The sequence below is a fragment of the Bidens hawaiensis genome, unplaced genomic scaffold (assembly GCF_021521415.1).
Source record: "Bidens hawaiensis isolate Kalapana, Puna unplaced genomic scaffold, B.hawaiensis_p1.1 tig00057065_1, whole genome shotgun sequence".
NCBI lineage: Eukaryota > Viridiplantae > Streptophyta > Magnoliopsida > Asterales > Asteraceae > Bidens > Bidens hawaiensis.
Window position 1 is genome coordinate 58627 of NW_027500304.1, and position 25171 is coordinate 83797.

The 25171-nt window shown below is 39.5% G+C and overlaps 2 protein-coding genes and 1 pseudogene across 2 annotated transcripts; 1 reads left to right on the plus strand and 2 right to left on the minus strand.

The window, feature by feature from the left end:
* Positions 1-343: 343 nt before the first annotated feature.
* LOC143601761 (calcium-dependent protein kinase 29-like) lies at positions 344-5985 on the minus strand. Its single transcript, XM_077079075.1, has 6 exons — positions 5025-5985; positions 1803-1946; positions 1398-1550; positions 1097-1212; positions 766-936; positions 344-674 (listed from the first exon to the last, which is right to left on the minus strand). The coding sequence occupies exons 1-6, from the start codon at positions 5620-5622 to the stop codon at positions 498-500; spliced, it is 1359 nt and encodes a 452-aa protein (XP_076935190.1). The 5' UTR covers positions 5623-5985; the 3' UTR covers positions 344-497.
* A 6382-nt stretch (positions 5986-12367) lies between these two features.
* LOC143601763 (small nucleolar RNA U3) lies at positions 12368-12658 on the minus strand (annotated as a pseudogene).
* An 812-nt stretch (positions 12659-13470) lies between these two features.
* LOC143601762 (NEP1-interacting protein 2-like) lies at positions 13471-15562 on the plus strand. The gene is made up of 5 exons (XM_077079076.1): positions 13471-13609; positions 13713-13897; positions 14014-14085; positions 14249-14353; positions 15401-15562. Exons 1-5 carry the CDS (start codon positions 13486-13488, stop codon positions 15521-15523), a joined length of 609 nt encoding a protein of 202 aa, XP_076935191.1. The 5' UTR covers positions 13471-13485; the 3' UTR covers positions 15524-15562.
* Positions 15563-25171: the final 9609 nt, after the last annotated feature.

Below are 25171 nucleotides of genomic sequence, written 5' to 3' on the forward strand. Positions count from 1 at the left end.
CTTTGTACCAAATAACCACGGGCCTAATGGATGCTTACAAGTTGAATGTAGATGTTAATGATTAAAGCAATGAGCAAAAGGGTACATTTTTTCCCACCTTTGGCTAATAATAATTTACTAAACAACATTCGGACCCGAAATCATTCAGATTTGTAACTAATAGCTTTATTAATCAAGTTGTATTTTGACATGTTCTCGTGTTTCAACCGTGCCCTTCATCATTGCCACAAACTCCTCATAGTTGATCGTCCCATCCTGTCCAACGAATTACAAAACTAAAATGTCAAATAACTCAAAAAGCTATAGCTGTAGATCCAAAGCTGACTAGAATTATTAACATTTTGTTATTGAGTTTATGATTGTTGTTAACCTTATCAGTATCTACATCATCAAGTACTTCATCAATGGTTGCTTCGTCACCCATTCCATATTGTGTCATGGCATTTTTCAACTCGTCCCTAGTAATTAATCTGTAACAGATTATATCGAGCAATAAGTTACATATATAATTGAAATGACCCAGAAAAAGATTTGTATAAACAAAACCCGCTATCATCTTTGTCGAAGAATTTAAATGCTTTGTGCAAATTTTCTTCTCTATCGAGTTTGTGTCGATGCATTGTTGCAGTGATAAACTCTATGTAATCAATTGTCCCGTTCTTATCAACATCAGCCTGGAAGATGGTGAACACAAGCAAGTTTAGCTATGTTTGACTATACAGGTCAAATGAACTCGATTTTAACTGCACTCAGTTAATAGCTTACAGCTTCCAATAATTGTCTTATTTCTGAGTCGACAAGCCTAGATCCGAGCTTTGATAGTCCCGCTTTAAGTTCTTCATGTGTTATGGAACCACTTCCATCGGTGTCCATGTTATTGAACATTTGTTTCAAGCCTTGTATCTCTTCGGTTGATTCTAGGTTTTCGGCGATAACCTTCAACAAACAAACTACCCGTTATAGTGATTGAATATTTGAATGTCAGTATTGATCATGTCAGCAAGGCCACACTGTCATTTACAATATGTGAAAATTCCTTTTCTTGATCAAGGCAAACTATAATTGGTTTTTCTTTTTTCTTTTTTTTAAAGCATACCTTCATTGCAAGCTTTTTTAACTTGTTCATCGCTCTAAATTGCTTCATTCGAATCAAAACAGCACTATCCATGGGTGACTCTGAAGCTTCACCATCTTCCTTGAGCCATGGGTGCTCTAAGATGTCAAAAGAATGCAAGTCCAATGTTATAAAACTATTTTTTTTCGGATGATCATTGTATCTATCTCAAAGACACCCATATGCCATGAATGTACATGCGTGCATATGGCTACACTAGTGTGTGGAGATGCAGTGATCATCTAAACAACGTAAATATGAACATTCTTTTGAATATACTAACCGAGGGCTTTGTCTGCAGTGATACGTTTTTTAGGATTCCTTGTCAACATCTTCGAGATTAAATCTTTGGCACTAGGGGATATAGATGGCCATGGAGGACTATGAAGATCAAGACTACCTTCTAATATTGCTTTAAATATGCTCCTTTCATTTTCTGAAACATTCATTATACTTTATGGTTTTAGACAAACAATTTAATGGACTGGGGCTTTTAAGATCCAACTTTTAGTAACACTCTTACAAAAACTTAAATTTGTGTGAGTATTTAAGAAAATTTATTATGTGTTTATTCAACTTTAGTTGAACAATGATACTTTTTCTGTTTATTGTAAAGTTATTTTGATTTTCAAAACCATATAATTGAACATTAAAGTCACAAGATATATAGATTGTAATTAATTTGTACCTCCCCAGAAAGGAGGGACTCCGCTGAGAAGAATGTACAATATAACACCCGCACTCCACACGTCTATCTCCTTCCCATAACGTCTCCGTAATACCTCTGGTGCCACATAATATGGACTTCCAACAATCTCACTATAACTTTTCCCTGGAAAAATGAAAATTAATAGTATTAATATGAGAGAGCACAAGTTTTTAAAATGTCACAAGATGAATATAAAGTTGAAGAACAACAAATACAAAATTATGCAATCTCATTCCTACTTTGTAATGAGACACTTAATGTACACACTCTTGGCTAAATCAAACCTAACAAACACTCAAAAACAATTGTAAGACAAGTTGAAGTACAAAATTAAGAATTAACAAAAAAACACTGTGGTTTACTCAATCTATGTGATGATTAGACTATGTTTACAACCAAACTAGAGGTACCCGAAGCTAAGCAACGTAGAGATTAGAGAGTCAAAGACCCCCACAGACCCCCTTTAGTGCCGTCTCTGTTACTTGTACCCGAAGCTAAGCAAGCACTTATGATTGCTCACTAGAGCCTAAATCCAAACACATTTTCGAATGTAAGCTCTAAAGAAATAACCGAATACAATTCTATTGAACTATCTTATATATATGATCGGTAACATGCATACACGCTTTTTCTTATTAATGTATTACCAAACTGTTAAAGAGTCCATAAAACATTATTTGAAGTTGATGTCTTCTCATACATGTTGGACAATTAATGTCCTGATCAAACCACACTAAGAGTCTGCCAATCTAACTGTTCATATTTCTAATCCTCTTGCCTCATATATTAAGTTTTGTCTTGGACCAAAAAGGTTGATCTCATCCTATTATTTTTTAATATAAAAGTCACATTATGGTTTATGACTTATTTCTTAATTTTGCACAACGGACTGTCCGATTAAAAAAATCCAGCCTAGTAAATATCACATACGCGCCAGGCCCATAGTTATAATTTTGTTGGCCAGAATATTGCAGCAACAATCTAAACTGTAAGAGTCAACTTTTACTAGTTCTGCATACCATCCCAAAAGATAACTTAGCGAAAGCATACAAGCGAACGCCTAAGATGACCGCACTTGTTATTTTAGTATAAGCATTCAAAACCAACCAACAACAAACCAGCAAACCCAAAAACTGGTCAAGGCATGATTATTTTTTCCTAAAGCTAGAGTCTATAAATCTAAACATATAAAGGTTCACAATCACATTTATATAGATGTCACATAAATAGTATTTGATCATCATGGAGTTTCTATTCGAAACATTGTCGATCTTCCAGTTTTGGTGCAGATCATTAATGTAGTATAAATAATTACTTTTTTCTGAACGGCTAATATCTTTTTTTTACTTCTATTTTCCTTGATGTATGTCTCAAATGAGACTAGAACTAACAATCTTTAGGTTGAATGATCATACACTTTTATCACTTGAACAAGCTGGTGGTTAGCTAGATTGGTTTATGTGTCCATAGTCTATTTACGCATTATTGCAATTTGTTAGGGTCTCTAAGACCATGTGTAGTCATAAAGCTCCACATCCCGGGGTTATGCGTCACGTGGCGCCCAGTCATTATTAATTTTATTTGTTTTTTTTAAATAATAATTCATTTAAATAATTAAATATATAATTAAAACACTACATTAAAATTAAAAAATACATTAAACGGATGTAGTAATCTAATATTATTATTATTTTTACGATGAATATTTGATATAGTTATGATATTAGTAACATAAACATAAGCATAAATCAAGTGTTTTTTTTACCAAAAGGGTTTGGGTAAAAAGTGTTTACCAATATGGAGATTTTGAAACTTATTTACCTATAAATGGTGCGGGGTTAAAATTGCAATAAAAAATATATTATGGGGTTAAAATTACAATAACAAAATGGTGTGGGTTATAAATTAAAATAAAAATATATAATACACCACTCCTCGTCTTCTTCAATTTGCCGGCCACCACCACCATTTTTCCGGCGATCCCGTTACCACCCACCACCACCACCATTTTTCTCCTTCTTCTCTGATCTGTAACTCACCCACCACCACCATAACAACAAGACCCACCCACCCAACGGCTATTTTTTTGATTTGTGTGCCAACCCCCGCGTTTTGTATACAACGCAGCCAAAAATCAATTTCATATAACGCAGGGGGGCGGTGTACCCCCCGCGTTTTCGTCCTTAACGTTGGTGCCAACGTTGCCACTACGGGTGGTCTAAGGTTGATATTAACAACACTATATATTAATAGGGCCAAATTTAATATTATTCAAAAGACTTTCAAGCACAAAGACAAAGCTCATTGACCTGTCATTTCCCATTGACTTGTTGACCAGAGGAGCACAACACGTTTTACCTTTAACTAGTCGTTTCATTGGTGATTAAATATCCACTATTTTTTTTATTCTGTCAATTTAATTTGAAGTTTCTTATAAAGCTTCTAACATATAATTATTTATTAGTGAAAAAAGTGTAATCTAGCGACATGTTTACAAAACTGAAATTCTTACCAGTTATAATCAACCTTTATTATAACTTTGTTTGTCATAAAATATTCATTCTTTTACTTTTAAATAGTTTTGCTATATAAAAGAAGGTTTGAGTACCGTCAATATAGTTAAATGAGCAACACAATATATAAGTTTTTATGACACTGTTTATTTGACATAATATATATATAGAACACTAAAAATTTGTAAATTAAACCCTCAAAATCTTCTAATTTCTTTGTTTTTTTTTACTTCGATTTTATTATAACTTTACCTCTTAAAATCTATATAAGTTAGAATTCTTTTATAGCTTAAAAACCGTATATTTTTATAATAAATCAAATACCTTATTAAAAGTACGATGATAATCTTAGCATTCAGAATAGAGGAGGATAGACAAATTAAGAGTTTGTTTAATTTGATTATCAAAAGTTCATAGTCGTTTTCTCAAATAATACAAAATAAACAATAATATTTTTGTGTTGTTGGAAAATAGTTTTCCTTTCAAACATTTTCTTCAATCTAGAACAACAATTTAAATCTTGTTACATTATATCATACCTACATCATTTATAAAAAAATAAAGATATTAAAGGTTATATGTGAGTTTGAAGAAATCAGGTTATGCATTAAAAACATTTTCAAGAAAATGAACATATAGAATTAATATGATTAATTAAGAGATAAACTAATATGCAAAATAAACTAACCTTCTTCAAAGAAAACAGAAAGCCCAAAATCAGTAGCCTTCAATGGAGCATCTTCATCTTGACTAACCATCAAGAAATTCTCAGGCTTCAAATCTCTATGCATAACTCCCATGAAATGACAAGCATGCACCACATTCACAATCTGTCTCCCAATCTTCCCGGCTTCTTTCTCCGAATAACTCCCTCGTTTTATTATCCGGTCGAAAAGCTCCCCACCGCTACACAACTCCATAACCAAATGCACACTCGTTTCGTCCTCATACGCCCCTTTAAACTCGACAATATTCGGCTGCCCCGTTAAATGTTGCAACAATATGATCTCCCTCCTCATATCATCCATTTCCTTTATTGTCACAAGCTTCTTTTTAGATATTGATTTGCATGCATAATTCAATCCTGTGGCATTTTCGGTGCACAGATATGTGACACCGAACTGCCCTCGTCCTAATTCTTTCCCAATATGGTAAGTTTCCTTTAGGTCAACATACTCCTTGCCTAAAATAGATCCATCATGGGTTTTCAAGGGTTTTCGAGGTGGGGATGAAATCGAGATTTCGTTGCTTCGATGAGGTTTTAATAAAGACCAACATATACCCATTTGAGATTGAGGTGAGATGTGAAATGAGTTTGTGTTAGATTAGGGTTTTTGTGAAGATTTTGAAGTGGATTGGGTTGATGAATATTGAAGGTTCCTTGCTTTAGGTAGTTTTTTTTCTATTACTTTTTGTTCTCTTTGCTTGGATACGACTTTGTTGGTTTCTTGATTTGAAGTTGCTTTCGGAGGTGATTAGCCTTGTTTCATGTCTATGGAGAATTGGAGATCGTATGGTGTACGCTAAATCTTGTGTGTTAAAGGTTGTTTGTGTTTGTACATTTCGATGCAAATAGTTAAATCTTGATTTCCGCGACCACATATATATTGCTTGTTCAAGACACTCAAATATTTAAATTTAAATATTCGTTTTTTTAACAAGGTTTTGAATCATCCCAATACCTAGAAGTGTCTTCTCGAAATGAAATGTCAATTGTCAATATTGATTTTGACGTTTCATGTCTAAGTCATACAAGAACATCATCAAGGTAAAAGCATATCACTGCTGCCCCCCCCCCCCCCCCCCCCCCAATTAATTAGGTTTTAAACTTTAAACCATAAGATCTCAAGTCTTAAGCATCCTCATACCATTGAACCGGAAGACCAACTGCATTTAACTTAATTACAAGAAAGTTTTCGGTTAAAACTTAATAGTTTGGAATAGCCTAGTGAATTACCATGGTCAAAATTTTATATGGCGAAATAGCAAACGGACCTGAGAGTCATACCTAAAACCTGAAATATTAATTTGTATTTCTTCCGTCCCATTAAAAGTGTCATGGTTTGAAAAACACAAAATTCAAGACAGATTGAATAATTACTTTTTTGCTTAGCAAATGACAATAATGTCATTGGAAATTGGGTCCAATTTAGGTTGTGTGTTACGGTGGGCTATTGGGTGTTATCCCCATGTTCGATGCCACCGTGTTCACGAACACCACAACGGACAAGGGTGAGGAGGGGGGGGGGGTTAACGGTGTGGTTTTCAGCCGGCTGCGCTGATCATGAAGGGAGTTTTCTTGTTGGATGTTGTGTCATTCACTCATGTGTGACCCATGTTTGTTGAATGCCCCACTCACCTGAACCACAACAAGGGCAGGTGGTTTCATCACCGACTTTATCCAATGCCCAGTCAAAACGTCCAGTCAGTACCAGATGAAGCAATATTAAAGGATGAATTCGGGGAGTGGCTTTAACCACAACACACCGTCTTACCGATAGAGCAAAATGAGAAATGCATATAAGGTATGTAAACTGATGGTATACATGACTAGATTGGGATGGTATACGTATGTTTAGGATTGGGATGTTTATGCTCGTATAACATATAATTGAAAGAATGATGCGATGACTACTAAAGATGTTTATACAGTGTATACCTGTAAAAAGGGATTTTTTTTCTCAAATAAATAAAACTAAAATAAAGTATCTTTTTTAACATTTTCATTTTTCAATATGTAAATTAACTACTTTCATATATTATTTATAAAAAACATTTATTATATATATATATATATGATTGGTATCATTACAGAACTCTTAAATTATTTAAGAATTTGAAGGAACCCTTGAAAATTAACGTTTTTTATAAATTTTTTTGTATGTTAGTGTTATTTGAGTGTAGTTTTATCACTTTTTATATCTATAATTACGATTACAATTATGAAAATTAGTTTTTACACACATCTAAACTTTTTTCCGCTTATATGTAAATTTGTTATTACATAAATTTTACACATATGTAAACTTGTAATTTATATATATAATAACAAATTTATATATAAAATATGGTAAAACTAGTCTCAAACAATGTTAATATATGAAAAAAATTGAAAAAATATTTGTTTTTAATGAGTTCCTAGAAGTTCTTAACTTTTTTGGAGTTCTCAAATTATACGAACACTATATATATATAGGATGAGTATCATTACAGAACTGTTAAATTATTTAAGAACTTGAAGGAACCCTTGAAAACTAACGTTTATTATAAAAAATTTTGTATGTTAATGTTCTTTGAGAGTAGTTTTATCATTTTATATCTATATCTATAATTACAATTTTGAAAATTAGTTTTTATACATATCTATGTTTTGTTTTACACCTATGTAAATTTGTTAGTACATAAATTTTGCATGTATGTAAACTTGTGAATAATATATGTAATAAAAAATTTTATATAAAATATGATAAAACTACTCTTAAATAATGTTAATATATAAAAAAAATTAAAAAATTGTTTAGTTTTTAAGGGTTTCTTAGAGTTTTAACTATTTTAGAGTTCTTAAATGATACCAACCATATATATATATATATATATATATATATATATATATATATATATATATATATATATAATGATAAAACAAATATTATATACATACACATGTAGGGGCAGTATATTATACAAAGGATGCTTAACGTAAAAAGCATAGAAAGTTGTTCCTCGCCATAATTACACGTGTATTGTAAATCTGTTAGCAATATACAAAGGATGGGGGAATGATTTCTTATTAATATCATAAAATAGAGTATAACACCATTGTGAAGAAGCACGGATCTACAATGTATAGAGGTATAGAGGTAGGGTAGTGAAAAACTCCATATACCCATAAAGGAATACTCGCGGATCATCCAGGACTTCCTCAAAAGTCACCCGCGGGACGTCCTCATCACCCGCATAACTCAATTAAGAGGAAGAAACCTCAAAGATCATCAGCGGGCCACTTAAGACTTCCTCAATAGTCATTCGCAGAGTATTCCCATCATCCACGGGATGACAGAAGGGTGACATCAACAAATCAGTTGTAATTACTCCATTCTAGAAGATTTACGTAAAGATTCCCTCGTGAAGGGCACGTGACGTAACAACCAATTAGAGAATGACATATGGTAAGGTTGTTATAACCATGCACATGGCCAATTGTCCCACCCTATCATATGCGGACACATGTCAAGTTTGTTATAAAAAGCATCTTCTAGAAGAGGACAGTTGTATCAATAATATTCTCTTAACCACCGGCTATAAATAACAACTCCATTATGATCATGAGGTATTCATTCACACTTCACATATTACATCAATTACTTTAAGTACTTTCTCTCTCTAAGAACAATACTTATTCTCACGTCGGATGGTGGTTACGGTTAGACCCCCACTCTTGTCCTTCCCGTAACGAGTTCACGGTGTTCTGTTTTTGCAGTTTTCCGTCACCGTACTTGTTGAGCTTTCACTCGTATTAACGTATTACTTGTCATTTAACTCATACCCGGTGGAATCATCGGTCTAACCTATTCGGGTTTAGATCCGTGATCCGTGCTTCTTCACATTATATGTAGGTTCCTCACATTAACACAAAAATAAATACAAAAAGGAGTTAAACGTATTAAGAGTTATCACATAATGGTATGTGTATGTGGAGAGTCACAGTGGCTAATAATTCATAATAGTGTGAAGTAAAACAATTACGTTATATATATACATGTTGTGTGTGTAGTTAAGCATATATTAAATAAATAACATAATAGATAAAACCGATTACGCACAATAATTACGCAACAAGTCCTAATAATCAAAAAAAATACACAACTTATAAAATAAGCACGCAATCTATATTTAATCCTTTGTACACTTTGTATGTTAAGAGCCCTTCATATTTGAATTTGAACATTAATATATATTGATTTGCTTGATGTTACTAACTATAGAGACGAGAGTAAACCATTTACTAAGGACATACGAACTCGAAGTTTGTCCCGATTAGGAAAATCAGAATATAGGGTAGATGTGGTTTTATCCAGGGAAATGGATTAAAATTGGGAATTTTCGCCGGATTGAAGGCATGTTTGGGATTGAATTTAAAAGCAGTTTATTGGCTTTTTAAAAAGCTATTATGAAAAGCCATGATTTTTGGTTTTTTGAAAAAAAAACAGTTTTTTAACTCTTTCAAAAAGTTAAAATAAGAAAGACTTTCGTCATTGAAAAACACTTTCGTGATTTATTGTTTTTTGAAAAGCCAATAAGCTAATTTCAAACTTAGGTGCTGTTTGTTTTTGCAGACATAAACTGTCTGCAAGCTGATTTCATCTGTTTTCATGTCTGCAACTGAAGATGTGGTCTGAAGATCTGCAAGCTGAAAATATAAGACTGTTTGTTTTTATAAGCTGATACTGTCTGCATAACTGTCAAACTTATCTCACAAGATAGAAGTCATTTATTCAAGTTACATCTAGTTTTTAGTCTTTGCTTGCCATGCCGATTTGGTTTTGGTGGGTGGTGGAAGGTGGTGGTGGTGGATGGTGGTAGTGGCGGCGGACGGTGGGTAGTGGCGGTGGATGGTGGTGGTGGACAATGGGTGGTGGTGATGGATGGTTTTGGTTGGTGGTGGACGGTGGTGGTGATGGATGGTGGTGGTGGTGGGTGATGGATGGTGGTGGTGGCGGTGATGGATGGTGGTGGTGGTGATGGATGGTGGTGGTGATGGATGGTGGGTGGTGGACGGTGGTGGTGATGGATGGTGGTGGTGGTGGCGGACGGTGGTGGTGATGGATGGTGGGTGGTGGACGGTGGTGGTGATGGATGGTGGGTGGTGGACGGTGGTGGTGGCGGTGATGGATGGTGGTGGTGGTGGCGGTGATGGATGGTGGTGGTGGTGGGTGATGGATGGTGGTGGTGGCGGTGATGGATGGTGGTGGTGGTGGCGGACGGTGGTGGTGATGGATGGTGGGTGGTGGACGGTGGTGGTGATGGATGGTGGGTGGTGGACGGTGGTGGTGGCGGTGGATGGTGGTGGACGGTGGCGGCGGGGTACGGGGGTGGTGGTGGCGGCGTACGGTGGGTGGTGGTGTTGGCGGACGGTGGTAGGAGCAGTGGATGAGAGGGTGGCTGCAAAGGTTTTTTTGTGAAGATGTTTTAAGCAAGATTTCCTTGCTTTTCTTTTAAGATGAAAGAAGATAACTTCAGATCTGTTTTAAGAAAAAAAACAAACAGTCTTCAAGGGTAATGTCTGCGCGCCTGCAGACATTAGCTCCCTTGAAGATGTTTGAAGAAAAAACAAACACCCCCTTAATCTCAAACATGCTTTTAGGAGGGATGCAAGAAGAAAAGCAAGCAATTGAGTTTGGGGAATAAGTGTCCTTTTGGGTTTCTTTTGGTTGAATGGTTCCATTAATGATTTTTGCAGTTTTAATAAACAAATGTCATCTCCTACAATAAATTTTTTTTCAATAAGCCTGGAATATTCATCAATCATCAACCAAATGGTGAATTGGTTTTGAGATAACTTGTTTTTATTCGTTTGTAGAGGCGGCCCAACAATTTTGGTGGCCTAAAGCGAATAAAAAATCTGGGGCCTTTGCCAAGAAAAAAAATTGGTCGTTCTTTACAAATTTTTATTCCTGCTACTTCACATTCATATAGTGAATAAGTTAAATATAAAACCCAAATAATTTAATTATTCTTCAGACAAACTATTTCATAAGTGCATTATAATGTCATATTTGTTTTTAAAAGTAACCAACCAAAATGTGAATGTATTTCGCGCAACATGAAAATTACTTGATAGGAAGATGTTGAAAAACATCTTGTGTGCGACACCACACATTTACACATTTGAGAAAATAAGTGTTATAACTAATATAATGTTGGATTTTAATATTTTAAACTCAAACTAATTTTGGTTAACTAATTGGAAACCAATATACTCAAGTTATTGAATTCTCTTTAATTAACCAAATAAAAAGTACTTGAAGTACTAGGAAAAAATATTGAATTAATGAGAAAGATAATAAAACATTAATGAGAAAGATAAAAATATTTTTTAAACACAATAAATATGGGGTAATCGATGAGTTGTTTCCCTCCCGTAACACATCAAAAAAAACAAAAATACTGAAGATTATAAGTGTGGTTCGATCCTTGGACAGTAAGGTCATATGCATGTCACTTTACCAGCGGAGTAAAATATCCAGATCGTAATCTAAATCATATAATGGTTTTATAATCAGATAAATATTTTTCGGAAAACTGAGGCCTCAAATTTTTTGGGGCCTAAAGCCCTAGTTTGGTCTTGAAATACATTAGGGCCGGCCCTGTTCGTTTGTTCATGATAATGGATGCGCTCCAACATCATTTTAGCTGCATCAATGAGCCCATGATGATCCATGACCATAGAATAGAAAATTTGGGTTAGGCATAATCTTCACGAGAAGACAATCATTGAGGTATACGCGCAAAAATGAAAACGAAAACATCATTTTAGCTGCATCAATGAGCCCATGATGATCCATGACCATAGAATAGAAAATTTGGGTTAGGCATAATCTTCACGAGAAGACAATCATTGAGGTATACGCGCAAAAATGAAAACGAAAACATCATTTTAGCTGCATCAATGAGCCCATGATGATCCATGACCATAGAATAGAAAATTTGGGTTAGGCATAATCTTCACGAGAAGACAATCATTGAGGTATACGCGCAAAAATGAAAACGAAAACATCATTTTAGCTGCATCAATGAGCCCATGATGATCCATGACCATAGAATAGAAAATTTGGGTTAGGCATAATCTTCACGAGAAGACAATCATTGAGGTATACGCGCAAAAATGAAAACGAAAACATCATTTTAGCTGCATCAATGAGCCCATGATGATCCATGACCATAGAATAGAAAATTTGGGTTAGGCATAATCTTCACGAGAAGACAATCATCGAGGTATACGCGCATAAATGAAAACGAAAAAAATTTTATTGTCTGTCAGACAACCATGAAGCCATGCCAAGACCCATAAGTTAGGCTGGCAACGATCCTCTACTGATCCAAGGGATAACCCAAAAGCTTTGTTAATCACGCTCTGGCTCCGTGGTCTCGGTTCGTCAACCGAGACATAAGTTTCTGTCTTCTTGATAACCCAAAAGCTTTGTTAATCACGCTCTTCTCCATGGTCTCGGTTCATCAACCGAACAAGAGTTTCTGTCTTTTTAGAAATCAAGAATACAGAAATACGAGCCTATAAAACAGATCCTGTTTAAGTAAGATCGTGACTGATGGTCTTCTACCTTGTTTATAAAAGGGCTTCTATTTGTGTTAGCAGCCGATGTGGGACAAAACCAAAAAGTCAAGACGACCACAAACATCTAGAAGATTTAAATACGAAGTTGTTTGTTTATCATTTTTGTATCATTATTCTGTCTTGATATACCGTCACTACAAATATTGGAATTTTAAGTTACACAAAACATGTCTTAAATATATGAAAGTATATTAATCAACTAGATCAACTCACACAAATAGCTTCAACCAAATTCAAACCAACTTAGGATGACCCATCTTGTAGAAAATTTTTACTTTTTATGAAAAGACTTGTTTGGTTAGTTAAAAAGTAGCGTTTACATCGATATAGAAGACAAACGAACAACACATCTAAATGCTACTAGATCCTATTTATTTGAAGTTTTATAAAATAAATGTTAACATAATACCATTAATTCTTAAATAATCTTATTAACAAAGATATCCTACATACCGTTAGATCAAAACATGTTATCAAGAAAATTTATCAACTTATATATAAAAAAAATAATATGTATTTTTTCTAGATAACATATATTTTAAGAAGTTTTATATGTCCTGTCACCCTCAAACAATCATCTTAGAAGAATATTTCAAAAGTCTAAATAGTAAATGCAAAATGCTATGAATGTTCAACTTTGACCAGAATGTATGATCATAAGTTCATAACTTGAAGTTTCTTGTTCTCTTCTTAATTTCCACTTTCCAGGACATACATCCCTTTCTCCATCCATATATATATAAAGAAAAATCAAATTGTAATTTAAAGATAATTAAGCTTTTAGAACAACCATACCATGATTTCATCTTTACAAAATAGATACCACTATGGTGACAAGTTGAGAGAACTTTTCACATCCATACTTTCTCATGTGTTCTTCCACCTAGTCCTTCTAATCTTCATCTTCCACTTTGGTATAGGTCAGTATTCGTAATCGTGACGGTTTTTGCCGTCACAATATGTATTAGTGATTACCTTAGTTTTTACTCTTATAAATGTTGATATAATCTGTTGTGGGTACAGTTGGGGGCACCATTGGAGCAATAGGAGGAGCTTTGATTGGGTCCAAGAACAAATTGAACTTCTTACGGGACGTGATTAAGGGTGCGGCGTCAGGGGTAATTTTGTCACATAAAATCATTAAGGTTACCTTTGATCATTTCATGCATCCTGATCTTGATGATGAACATGCTTGCTTCCTTCATTTGGTAACTAAATTATGCATGTATTAATTTTATTTTCTTTATATGCATTTTTAATACATTTTTATGTACAATCACACAAAATTTAATAAAGACTCTAATGGAAATAAATGTTATTGCAGATTGAAATCGTAGCAGGTGATTTGGAGTCAAAACTTCTACGAGACCATGATCATATATTTCTAATTACCAAGGTGATTATTTAAAGACCAGTTGTTGTCCAAAAATATATACATTTAAAGATCATACTGAATTAAAACATTAAATGAATAAATATATCTTAATTAAGACATTTGATTGTGCATTTAAGCACACATTCCATAATTGACCATTGAAAGTTTAATTTGGTGTGACCAGGTTTCAAGTTGTGGAAAACTTGTTAAGCTTGCAAAGACTGAAATTTCAAACCAAGACATCCTTGATTCTTCTGGAAACGCAACTTGTTGCTCAATTTGCCTTCAGGTACGTTGCGTGTCTTATACAAATGTATTAATGTAGTGGTATTAATGAGTCGAGGACGAACAAGTTTGGTTCGTAAGTAGTTTTTCAAGCTATGACTTGACTTGATTCGTTTATTATTTATTAACTGATTAATTATTTTATTAATACACATTTACAAAATATATTTTTATTTAATATACAAACAATATAATAATATAAATGATGAACTTATTTGGACTTGCGAGTCTAGTCATGCTAACCATATGAATTTGGGGCTTGAACTCATCTATTATGTCATAAGCACGCTCCAATACATATTTGACCTTGTTTAAGTGATTCAAACTTTTAGCAATCCCATCTTAACTAGTTCAGGGTGGTTGTAGTTGTCTATAGGGGTGCAAACGAGCCGAGCTACTCGAGATCGGCTCGTTAAAAAGCTCAAGCGAGCCGAGCTTAATCGAGCCCGAGCCCGAGCTCAACCCTAAAAGTAAGTTCGTTTAATAAATGAGCCCGAGCCCGAGCTTCACTTATTGAGCTCGAGCCAGCTCGCGAGCCTAAACGAGCTTGCCATTTATATAATTTTTTAAAATATATATTTAATAATTATTAATATATATATATATATATATATATATCATTATCATGTTATAAAAATAAATAAAAATAAGTAAATAATATATATTATTATATACAAAAAATTATTATATAAATAATTATATTATTTAATAAGTAACTTATAAAAGGTAAACGATCCGAGCCCGAGTCGAGCTCGAGTTTGAAAAATCTACTCACGAACCGAGCTTGAGCTTTGGAAATAGAGCTCGAAACGAGCCGAGCTCGAGCTCTATATAAGTTAAACGAGCTGAGCTCGAGCCTGGTCGAGCTTGGGCTCGGCTCGGCTCGGCTCGTTTGCACCCCACTTGTCTACACTCTTAGATAAATTAATAAAAGTGGTATTTGTTACATACAAAAAAATGGTACTAGCATTTCATGTGTGGCTAAAAAATTGTAAGAAAGAGTATTTTTAAATATTTCTACAACCCGTTTTTAATCAGATATTTGTAACAGGATTTTGAGGTTGGCAACTCAGCTGGAATATATCCAAAGTGTGAGCACAAGTTTCATCCTGAATGCATATCCCAGTGGCTTCTTACCCACAATTCATGTCCCGTATGCAGAACAACCATATGACAAGTTAACACAAACAAAATTCAATTAATTCATTTTATATATACCCAGGGGCGAAGTATAATGATGGCTAGGGGTGGCCCCGCCCCCCCCCCCCTTTTTCGCGCGTTGGTGTAACTTTAGCCGTTTTTTGTCCGAAATATTTTATGCGTAGTGTAAATTTGCCTGTTTTCGACCAAAAATTTAAGTCCGCCCCCTCGATTATGAAATTTTTTATACATTTTGAGTTCGGCCTCCCCGGCGTTCACGTCCAAGCTTCGCCACTGTATATACCTTCTTTTTTGTTGATACATGCATGTAATTGTTTGATTAATTTTTGTTAAACATATATGGTTCATGCACGTTACAAAAGGGCACGTGCGCCATGTGGTTTGTCGTTAAGAGTATTTGACGTCTTGTGAAAAAAAATATGTGTATATATGGATGTTTCGTGACGGAATGGTGATATTGATATTGATATATGATAATGATAAGGTTTATTTTGTTTAATGGAAAATGCGAATGGTTTTTAAGTATATAGTAATTATCCAAACTGGTTCCGCAGGACCCACCATGCTCAGAGACCAACTAGTTCCGCAGGACCCACCATGCTCAGAGAGATGGAGACCTTACACGCAGTAAGCCAGCTGTTCCCGCAGGAAAGCCTCCCTTGGTACAGTACCCTGCCTGTTCCCGCAGCTATGGGTACAAGCCAAGAAGGAAGGCTACCCGCACTAACAGTAAGGCTACACGCGTAAGGCACTAACTCATACTTCAGCAATGTCACCTGAAGAAAGAATGAGCAAGGCGAGAATGTTCCCGCCTAAAAGAGCCAGTCCGTACGCTTATGGAAGATCTTTTGTACTATACCTGCCAAGGTATGGACAAAATAGACAAGATCTGACCAAAGCAGCCCATGAACCAATCACAGGGTGACAGCTCACCGACAATAGTACGAGGAGGAGCATGCTCCAGTACAAAATGTCACTATCAGCCGCTGCCTACCCACCAACCCCCATCGTGGCACGTACATAGCCCGTAGTTGGTGGAAAAGGAATAGTATACAGCCGGCCATGTCACTATCAGCCGCTGCCTACCCACCAACTCCCATTGTGGCACGTACATAGCCTGTAGTTGGTGAAAAAGGAATATTATACAGCTGGCCGTACCTGCTTGGAAACCTACCTTCGGCTATAAATACTCCAACACCTTGGAACGGTATCATCATCTTATCTTCTCTAGCTATTTCTCTTAATATACACTTATATTCAGAGCAATCTAGTCTGATTCTCACGCCGGAGGGTGGTCACAAGGAGGAACCCCCCCCCCCCTCTCAGTGACGAGCTCACGGTGTCTGTTTTGCAGGTCATCAGAAGAATAACCATCTTTACCGTACCTAACCCTCGTGGGAAACATCTACTTAACCCTAAGATTATCCGTAATCTGCCGGAGTTACTTAGTGTTTCTTCATTGGCGCCATCCGTGCATAAAAGCTAGAACTAATTCTCTTTTTCCAAAACCTCTGGAAAGATGGTTAAGGTTACTCCGATGCCAAGGCCAACGAGTGACCAAGAAACTCCGGTAACCACAACCCCAGCTACTGGGGGGAACACCGGCGAGTACACAATTTTTACGAACACTACCCCGGTTACCCAAGCCAGGGCAAGTGCAGTAAACAATCCGCCCCTGGGATTCATTGATACCCAGTTGGAGAAACAACAGACGAGGCTCCCCCGCCAAACACTTGATCAAGTTAAAGCTTGGGCGGAAGCACGTCAAAAAGAATTCCAAGCTGAGTTGGATGAACGTTTACGTTCACTCCAACAGTCTAATGACGAATTCGGAAGCACTCGACAACAGCTCAACATGAGCATTGATTGCGAGTATTCAGATGATGAGTGGGAAGAATCTGACAGTGACGCAAACCCTCGTCATAAGACGAAAGGGAAGCGTAAGGAAGCAGACTTCCAACCGAGAAGGAATTTTGGAGAAACCTTCAAACCAAGGAACGCGGGGGGAAACCCACGTGACTTCTCCAAAACTTTCAACCGACTGTTGCAAATGCGGGAACGTCCAAGTTTGCAAGGGACATTATGGAAGCAATCGCCCCGAAGAGTGCCAAACAGATGTCCAACATCGGCACTTATGATGGCATATCCGACCCAGACGATCACTTGAACAGATTCATAGCGGGGGCAACCGTCAGCAACTGGACGGAACCCACGTGGTGTTATATGTTCCAGATGACGCTGGTCGAAGCGGCCAGGGCATGGTTTGATCGTCTACCGGTCCACCACATCTATGATTGGGCGGACTTCCAGCACAAGTTCAGCCAGCACTTCAGTCAACAGAGAAAATATACTGAAGAGCAGTGGACGATCCTCAACTGCGTTAGAGAGGAGGATGAATCTTTGCTAGACTTCATCACTCGCTTTAACTCAAAGAAGCTGAGTCTGGGCACCATAAGCAAAGATCTTGTTCGCGCCGCTTTCATCCAAGGCGCCGAATACCCAGAGCTTATCCGCACGTTGACGGGTAAAGACGGCATGCCATCCACATGGGATGCCATCATGACAGAAGCCAAGCGCTTTGCCGAAACGGAGAAGCAACTGGGTAGGAATCTTCCCCAGAGTACAAACCTCTACACGCAGAGGACCAGAGAAAACAACATCCGGACCGCCCGGCAAAACAAAAAGAGGAAGCTAGGTATTTGGCAGTCAAGGGTAAACTTTGACACCTCATCCAGCTCTCGCCCTCTATTAGGCGGAAGGGATAACACGCACCCATCAAACCGAAACCCCCGATGGACGCCACTCATCAAAAGCGTCACGGAGATATTTGCCACCGAGAAACTCCCATGGCCAAAAGCTCCAATGATCCGGCAGCGCCATAACGCGGATCAGAGCAAATCCTGTGACTTCCATGGGACAAAGGGCCACACCACCGAGGAGTGTACATCTTTGAAGGATGTTGTCGAAACATTCGTCAAAGATGGAAAACTTACACACCTTGTGGCATCAATCAAGAATGGAGGGAGGAATGATAATCGGTACAAGGGCAACGGACGAAAGCCCGTTGACATCAGCATCCACATGGTTCATGGTAACGTCAGAGGAAGAAAACGACGAACGACAGAACCATGTGCGTGGAAGGAAGCTGAAGTGCGCTTCCCGCGAGTGCCAGGAGGGCCCAACAAAGAAGGCCCTATAGTCATCAAAAGCCAGCTGTGGCACTACATCACTTCCCGCACTCTTGCTGATAATGGAGCCTCGTCAACGGTCATGTACAGGCAGTTCTTCGACAAGCTAGACGATGAAGACAAAGAACGCCTGGAAACGGTCTACGCCTCGATGGAAGGGTTCGATGGCAGCACAAACACCCCCTGGGTATCCTATCTTTCCCCGTCACTCTCACGGACGGGAAACACTCCCGAACAGAAGACGTGGACTTCGTCGTAATGAGGAAGCCACGCCACACATACGACATTCTCTTCGGGAGAGACGGGATGGCAAGATTCAATGCCGTGGTGTCTTCAGTCCACGGCATGATGGGGTGGCCAACAGCTGAGGGTGTAGCGATGATCACCGGTATTCCCCAGGTATGCATCGCATCTGTCTCATCTAAACCCAAACCAAATATGGCTAACCAGAAGAATGGGCCTTCAATGGCAAATATCCTGACCAGGCTGTTACCATCGGCCCAACAATCACCGATCCCACACGCACCTTACTCAAACGCTTACTGCAGAAAAACGATGACATCTTCGCGTGGACACCAGCTGATATGACTGGTGTACCTCGAAGTAAGGCAGAGCATAAGCTCAAGTGTGACCCGGCTTTTACGCCAGTCATACAAAAGCGTAGAGTAATGGGGGCGGAACAGGCTAACGCGTGTAGAACCCAAGTCAAGGAACTCATTGACGCGGGCATCGTACGCGTTAGCAGATATCAAACATGGGTGGAAACGGTCTACGCCTGGAAAGACGGGATGGCAAGATTCAATGCCGTGGTGTCTTCAGTCCACACCACACATATGACATTCTCTTCGGGAGAGACGGGATGGCAAGATTCAATGCCGTGGTGTCTTCAGTCCACGGCATGATGGGGTGGCCAACAGCTGAGGGTGTAGCGATGATCACCGGTATTCCCCAGGTATGCATCGCATCTGTCTCATCTAAACCCAAACCAAAGATGGCTAACCAACCATCACCGAACCAGAAGAATGGGCCTTCAATGGCAAATATCCTGACCAGGCTGTTACCATCGGCCCAACAATCACCGATCCCACACGCACCTTACTCAAACGCTTACTGCAGAAAAACGATGACATCTTCGCGTGGACACCAGCTGATATGACTGGTGTACCTCGAAGTAAGGCAGAGCATAAGCTCAAGTGTGACCCAGCTTTTACGCCAGTCATACAAAATCGTAGAGTAATGGGGGCGGAACAGGCTAACGCGTGTAGAACCCAAGTCAAGGAACTCCTTGACGCGGGCATCGTACGCGTTAGCAGATATCAAACATGGGTTGCAAATCCTGTCATGGTACCGAAATCTAACAAACAATGGCGCATGTGCATAGATTTCAAAGACCTAAACAAAGCATGCACCAAAGATTGTTACCCGTTACCCGAAATTGACCTTAAGGTAGATTCGTTAGCACCGTTTCGCCTTAAATGCTTCCTTGATGCGTATAAAGGATACCATCAAATCCACATGGCCGTTGACGATCAAGACAAAACCGCATTTCGGACTCCCGATGGCACATTTTGTTATCAGATGATGCCATTCGGACTTAAGAATGCCGGATCCACGTACCAACGCCTAATGAATAAAGAGTTCCATGCCCAAATTGGGAGGAACTTGGAAGTTTACATGGATGACTTGGTCATCAAAAGCCTGAGCCAGAAGCGATGTTGAAAGACATCGAGGAAACTTTCAACACGCTCAGAAAGATAAACATGAAGCTCAATCCGAGCAAGTGTTCTTTTGGGATGGAAGAAAGGAAGTTCTTAGGAGTCATCGTTACCAAAGATGGCTTCAGAGCGAACCCTGAAAAAGTCGAAGCCATTATCAAAATGGAATCACCTACTACCATCAAACAAGCTCAGACACTGAATGGACGACTAGTCGCACTTAACCGCTTTTTGGCAAACCATGCGGATAGGTCGTTCCCATTCGTGTCAACATTGAGAAACTGTTTAAAGAAAACGCACTTCCGCTGGACACCAGAAGCGGAAGCAGCTTTTCAGGAAATTCGGTCACGCTTGATCGAACTCCCAACGCTCACAGCACCAGAAGTGGGGGAGGAATTAATCCTATACCTCTCCGCCACAGACAGAGCAACCGGGGCAGTCCTACTAGTAGAATGGAAGGCATCCAGATGCCAATCTACTATGTTAGCCGCGTCTTAACAGACGTAGAAACCCGGTACTCTACCCTGGAAAAATTAGTCTTAGCGCTTGTACAGGCTTCACGCAGGCTAAGACGATATTTCCAAGGTCACCCAATCGCCATTCTCACCAATTTCAAACTTGCAAACGTTCTAGGCAAACCCGAGTTGTCAGGACGTCTAGCCAAATGGGCAATAGAATTGGGAGAATACGCGATAAAGTACAAACCAAGACCAGCCATAAAAGGCCAGGTCTTGGCCGACTTTATTGCAGAAGTCCCCGCTTCGCGGGAGAAAGAGTGCCAGGAGGAGGCTCAACCCTCTCCAGCACAGGACATTGATGATGTCTGGCGACTCTACACTGATGGAGCAGCCAATAACGAGGGTTCAGGCGCAGGTTTGAAACTAACCAACTCAGCAGGCCAAGAATACACTTACGCTATTCGACTGGATTTTCCAAGTACGAATAACGAAGCGGAGTACGAAGCTTGGCCGGGTTGAGAATTGCGCGTAAGATGGGAGTGAAAAACTTGGAAGCCCACGTGGATTCCATGTTAGTAGCCAACCAAATAAACGGGACGTACACGGCCGTAAACGACACAATGGCCCTGTACCTCGCACAAGCAAAAACCCTTATGCGCGATTTTAACGATTGTAAAGTCATACACGTCAAGCGAAACGAAAACAAATCTGCAGATGCGTTAAGCAAGCTTGCATCATTAGCCTTCACCCACTTGGGAAAGGACATTCGTGTTGAACTCCTTGGAGCACCATCTGTCCCGCACAAGGAAATTTGTGTCATCCAAATCGACACGAAAACGTGGATGACACCAATCATAAATTACCTTGCGGCGGGTATACTACCAGAGTAAAAAACACAAGCAAGAAAGATACGCTGTAAAGCACTGAACTATCAACTCGTTGATGACATCCTTTACAGACGTAATTTTCTTGGCCCACTCCTAAGATGCGTGGAAAACCAAGATGCTGATTACCTCCTAAGGGAAGTACACGAAGGCATCTGCGGAGTACACGCAGGTCCACGCGCTGTTGTAGCTAAGCTAAACAACGCGGGATACTTTTGGCCGGGGATGCATACGGATGCGCTGGCATACATCAGAAAATGTAGGTCTTGCCAGCTCTACGCACCCAACACGCATCGCCCGAAGAATAAACTTGTTCCAGTCACCTCCTCATGGCCATTCCAGAAGTGGGCCATCGATGTGACAGGCCGATTTCCCACAGCAGCAGGGAACGTTCAGTTTCTAGTGGTAGCCATCGACTACTTCACCAAGTGGATAGAAGCAAAACCCTTAGCCCAAACAACCGCAAAACATATCAAAAAATTTATTTGGGAATTTATTATTTGTCGTTTTGGACTTCCACAGAATTTGGTGAGCGATAACGGCACCAACTTTGCTGACAAGAAGCTACAAAAGTGGCTGGAAGAACTTCAAAACACCCACACCTTTACCTCAGTGGCACACCCGCAGGGTAATGGTGAGGTGGAAAGAGCAAATAAGAGCATCGTCGATGGCATAAAGAAAAGACTCTTGGAACATAGATCCGGCTGGGTGGACGAAGTTCCACACGTCCTTTGGGCAAACAGAACGCTGAAAAAGGCAAGTACGGGAGAAACCTCGTTCAGCCTCACCTATGGCACTGAAGCCATAGTCCCGGTCGAAATTGGTCTACCCTCACCAAGGGTCTTGACTCAACCAGAAGACAATGATGCGGAAAGACGGTTAGACCTTATGCTAACCGAAGAACGCAGAGACTTAGCCGCAGCGCGTGAAGAAAATTATAAGCGACAAATGCAAAAGTACTACAACACGCGGGTAAAACTCTGCAACTTCAATGTCGGAGACTACATACTGCGTAACAACGAGGCTTCGAACCAAGAGCCCCCAAGAAAGCTGGCCCCGGTTTGGGAAGGGCCATACATTATCAAAGAAGTTTTGGGAAAAAGCGCATACCGGCTCGAAAGGCTCGATGGCACCCCCATCCCAAGAACATGGAATGGAGCTCAATTACGCAAGTGTTACATGTAGATCAATTCCAAACTTGTAAAGAAAAGGCCTAGAGCCACTTCTAATGGAAATGATTCTCCTTTATCACATTGTGTTGATAGCCTTACCTTTATACTTATGAACTTTCCACACTGATATGCCGGTATTCACCGCATAAATAAGTATGGGAAGAAGTAAGTCGTTGCGTGTGGAAGGCGGCAAAACCCGCATAAACATAAAAACGGTAAAAATTTCTAAGGAAAAGATGAGGAAAACCTTCACGCAGGTCAGATATATGTAAAGTTTAGCCATCCTACTAAGTGAAAGTGACGGTCTTACCCGCACAATCATGATAGTGGAAGCAAAACTTTAACTTATTATCTACCATGTTGACAGGTTAACTTATCCAAAACACTTAGAAAGTTGCTAAGTTAAACTAAAATATGCATGAATAAAACATATAAGGTTTACAAGGCAAGACATTAACAAAAACATTTATATTCCATAAAAATTCAAAGATTACAAGAATGGCTGGGCATCTACCCGCCTACAAAAACATAAATCTATCCTAGCGATGGGAAGGGATCTAAAGGTTCAAGCTTCAGGACCACTCCCTCCAAACCCGCTTGAACCCGCACCATCAGTTGGCTGTGGCGGTTCAAGGAAAGCCTTGAGAATAGCTAGCCCATCATCAGCAGCAGCAATCTCGTTCACCTTCTCCACCACCGGATGCGGGAAGGAAGCATACTGGTTCACTGCTTGGTCATAAGCAGCTTCAGTGTCCACATCATAAAGAGGGAAGTTGGAAGGCGGGATGCCCTTCTCAACAAACCCTAGACCAAGCAGGAAACCAGCCTTTTCCCCATCCTCATGAGAAGCGTTGAGGGCTGCGCTCATGGCATCGTCATAAGATGTGTTCGTGAGAACCCGATGCACAACCTACAAGATAAAAATATATCAAAAACTTTTCTAAGTATAAAGAAAAGCGTGAAGAAACTACGGAACTACGCATACCTGCGACAACGCTTCTCGTAGAAGCCATTCTTTGGTGACCAGAGCTTCCTAGAGAGCAGCTTGAGCTTGATCACGGGCGCGTTCGGCTTCGTTTTTGTTAAGGTTGGCAAGCAACACATCTTTGGCTGCAGCCTCTTCAACGCCCTTCAGCTTATGCTCAGTGCGGTCAAGCATAGCCCTCTGGTCCAGTAGCTCTTGGAGCTTCTTGGCATCTTCCAAGGCCAAAGTATCATGAGCCTGCCAGAGCTCTTTTAATTCGGCTTTAAGCTCTTCGTTCTCTGTGCGCAAAGGCTCAGCAACGGCTTCAGCTTTATTGGCATTCTCAGCTTGCGTTCCGTGCAGTTTCCTTAGCCAACCTAAACTGTTCGTTAACAGCTTGGGTAGCCTTGGAACGGCCTCGTGCCGGTCCTGAACTTCAACCTCGAGGTCCTTGAAGGCCTTCTCCTTTTCCGCAGCGATGGTTGCAAGTCTCTTATTCTCCTCCCGGATAGCTCGCGCCTGAGCCACTTCCAGGCTACGCGCCGTCTTTAACTTGTCGTTTTCACGACAGAGCAACTCGACGCGCGGCTGCATCCGGGCAAGGAGAATTCGAAGCTCGTTGGTTAGCCTACCCTCCTGGTAGCTAGCCATTGCTTCCCCCAACGCACCGCTAGGGGCGGCGTGGCGCGCCCATTCAACACAATCGCGCGTCGTACGGAGGTTCGTTCCCCGGGGGATACTCCACCTGGAGCATACACCTCGTTGGAATCACGAACTGCAAAAAAAAAAAAAAAAAAAAAAAAAAAAAAAAAAAAAAAAAAACAGTTAGAAAAAAAAATGATAAAAGGGATAATAGGCCAAAATAACCCCACGCACCTGTAGGGTCGACAACAGGCCGGTAGCCACCAAACCCATCACCTGAACCTAAGGGATATCCATCCAAAAGGTCAAGGAGATGGGAAGGAGGCAAAGATTGGCTAGAAGCCCCAACTCTGAACATACCTGAGGAACCGGCCGTAGTCGCCGGCGCCGGAGGAGGCATGGTAGAGGCCGCCGCGGTAGAGACCAACGGAGGTGAACTCACTGGAGGTGAACTCACAACCGTGGCCGTCCCCTGCGGAAGAACCCACAGGAAAAATCACCCCGCCGCTCAGTGAAGGATGCGGTGAAGATGGCACTGACAGCCGGCGGGGATGACGTCACAATTGGAACAGTTGCCTCAACGGGATGAGCAACTGAACCAATACTGCAAACAGGCGTAGCCGCCTGGGTCATCGCCT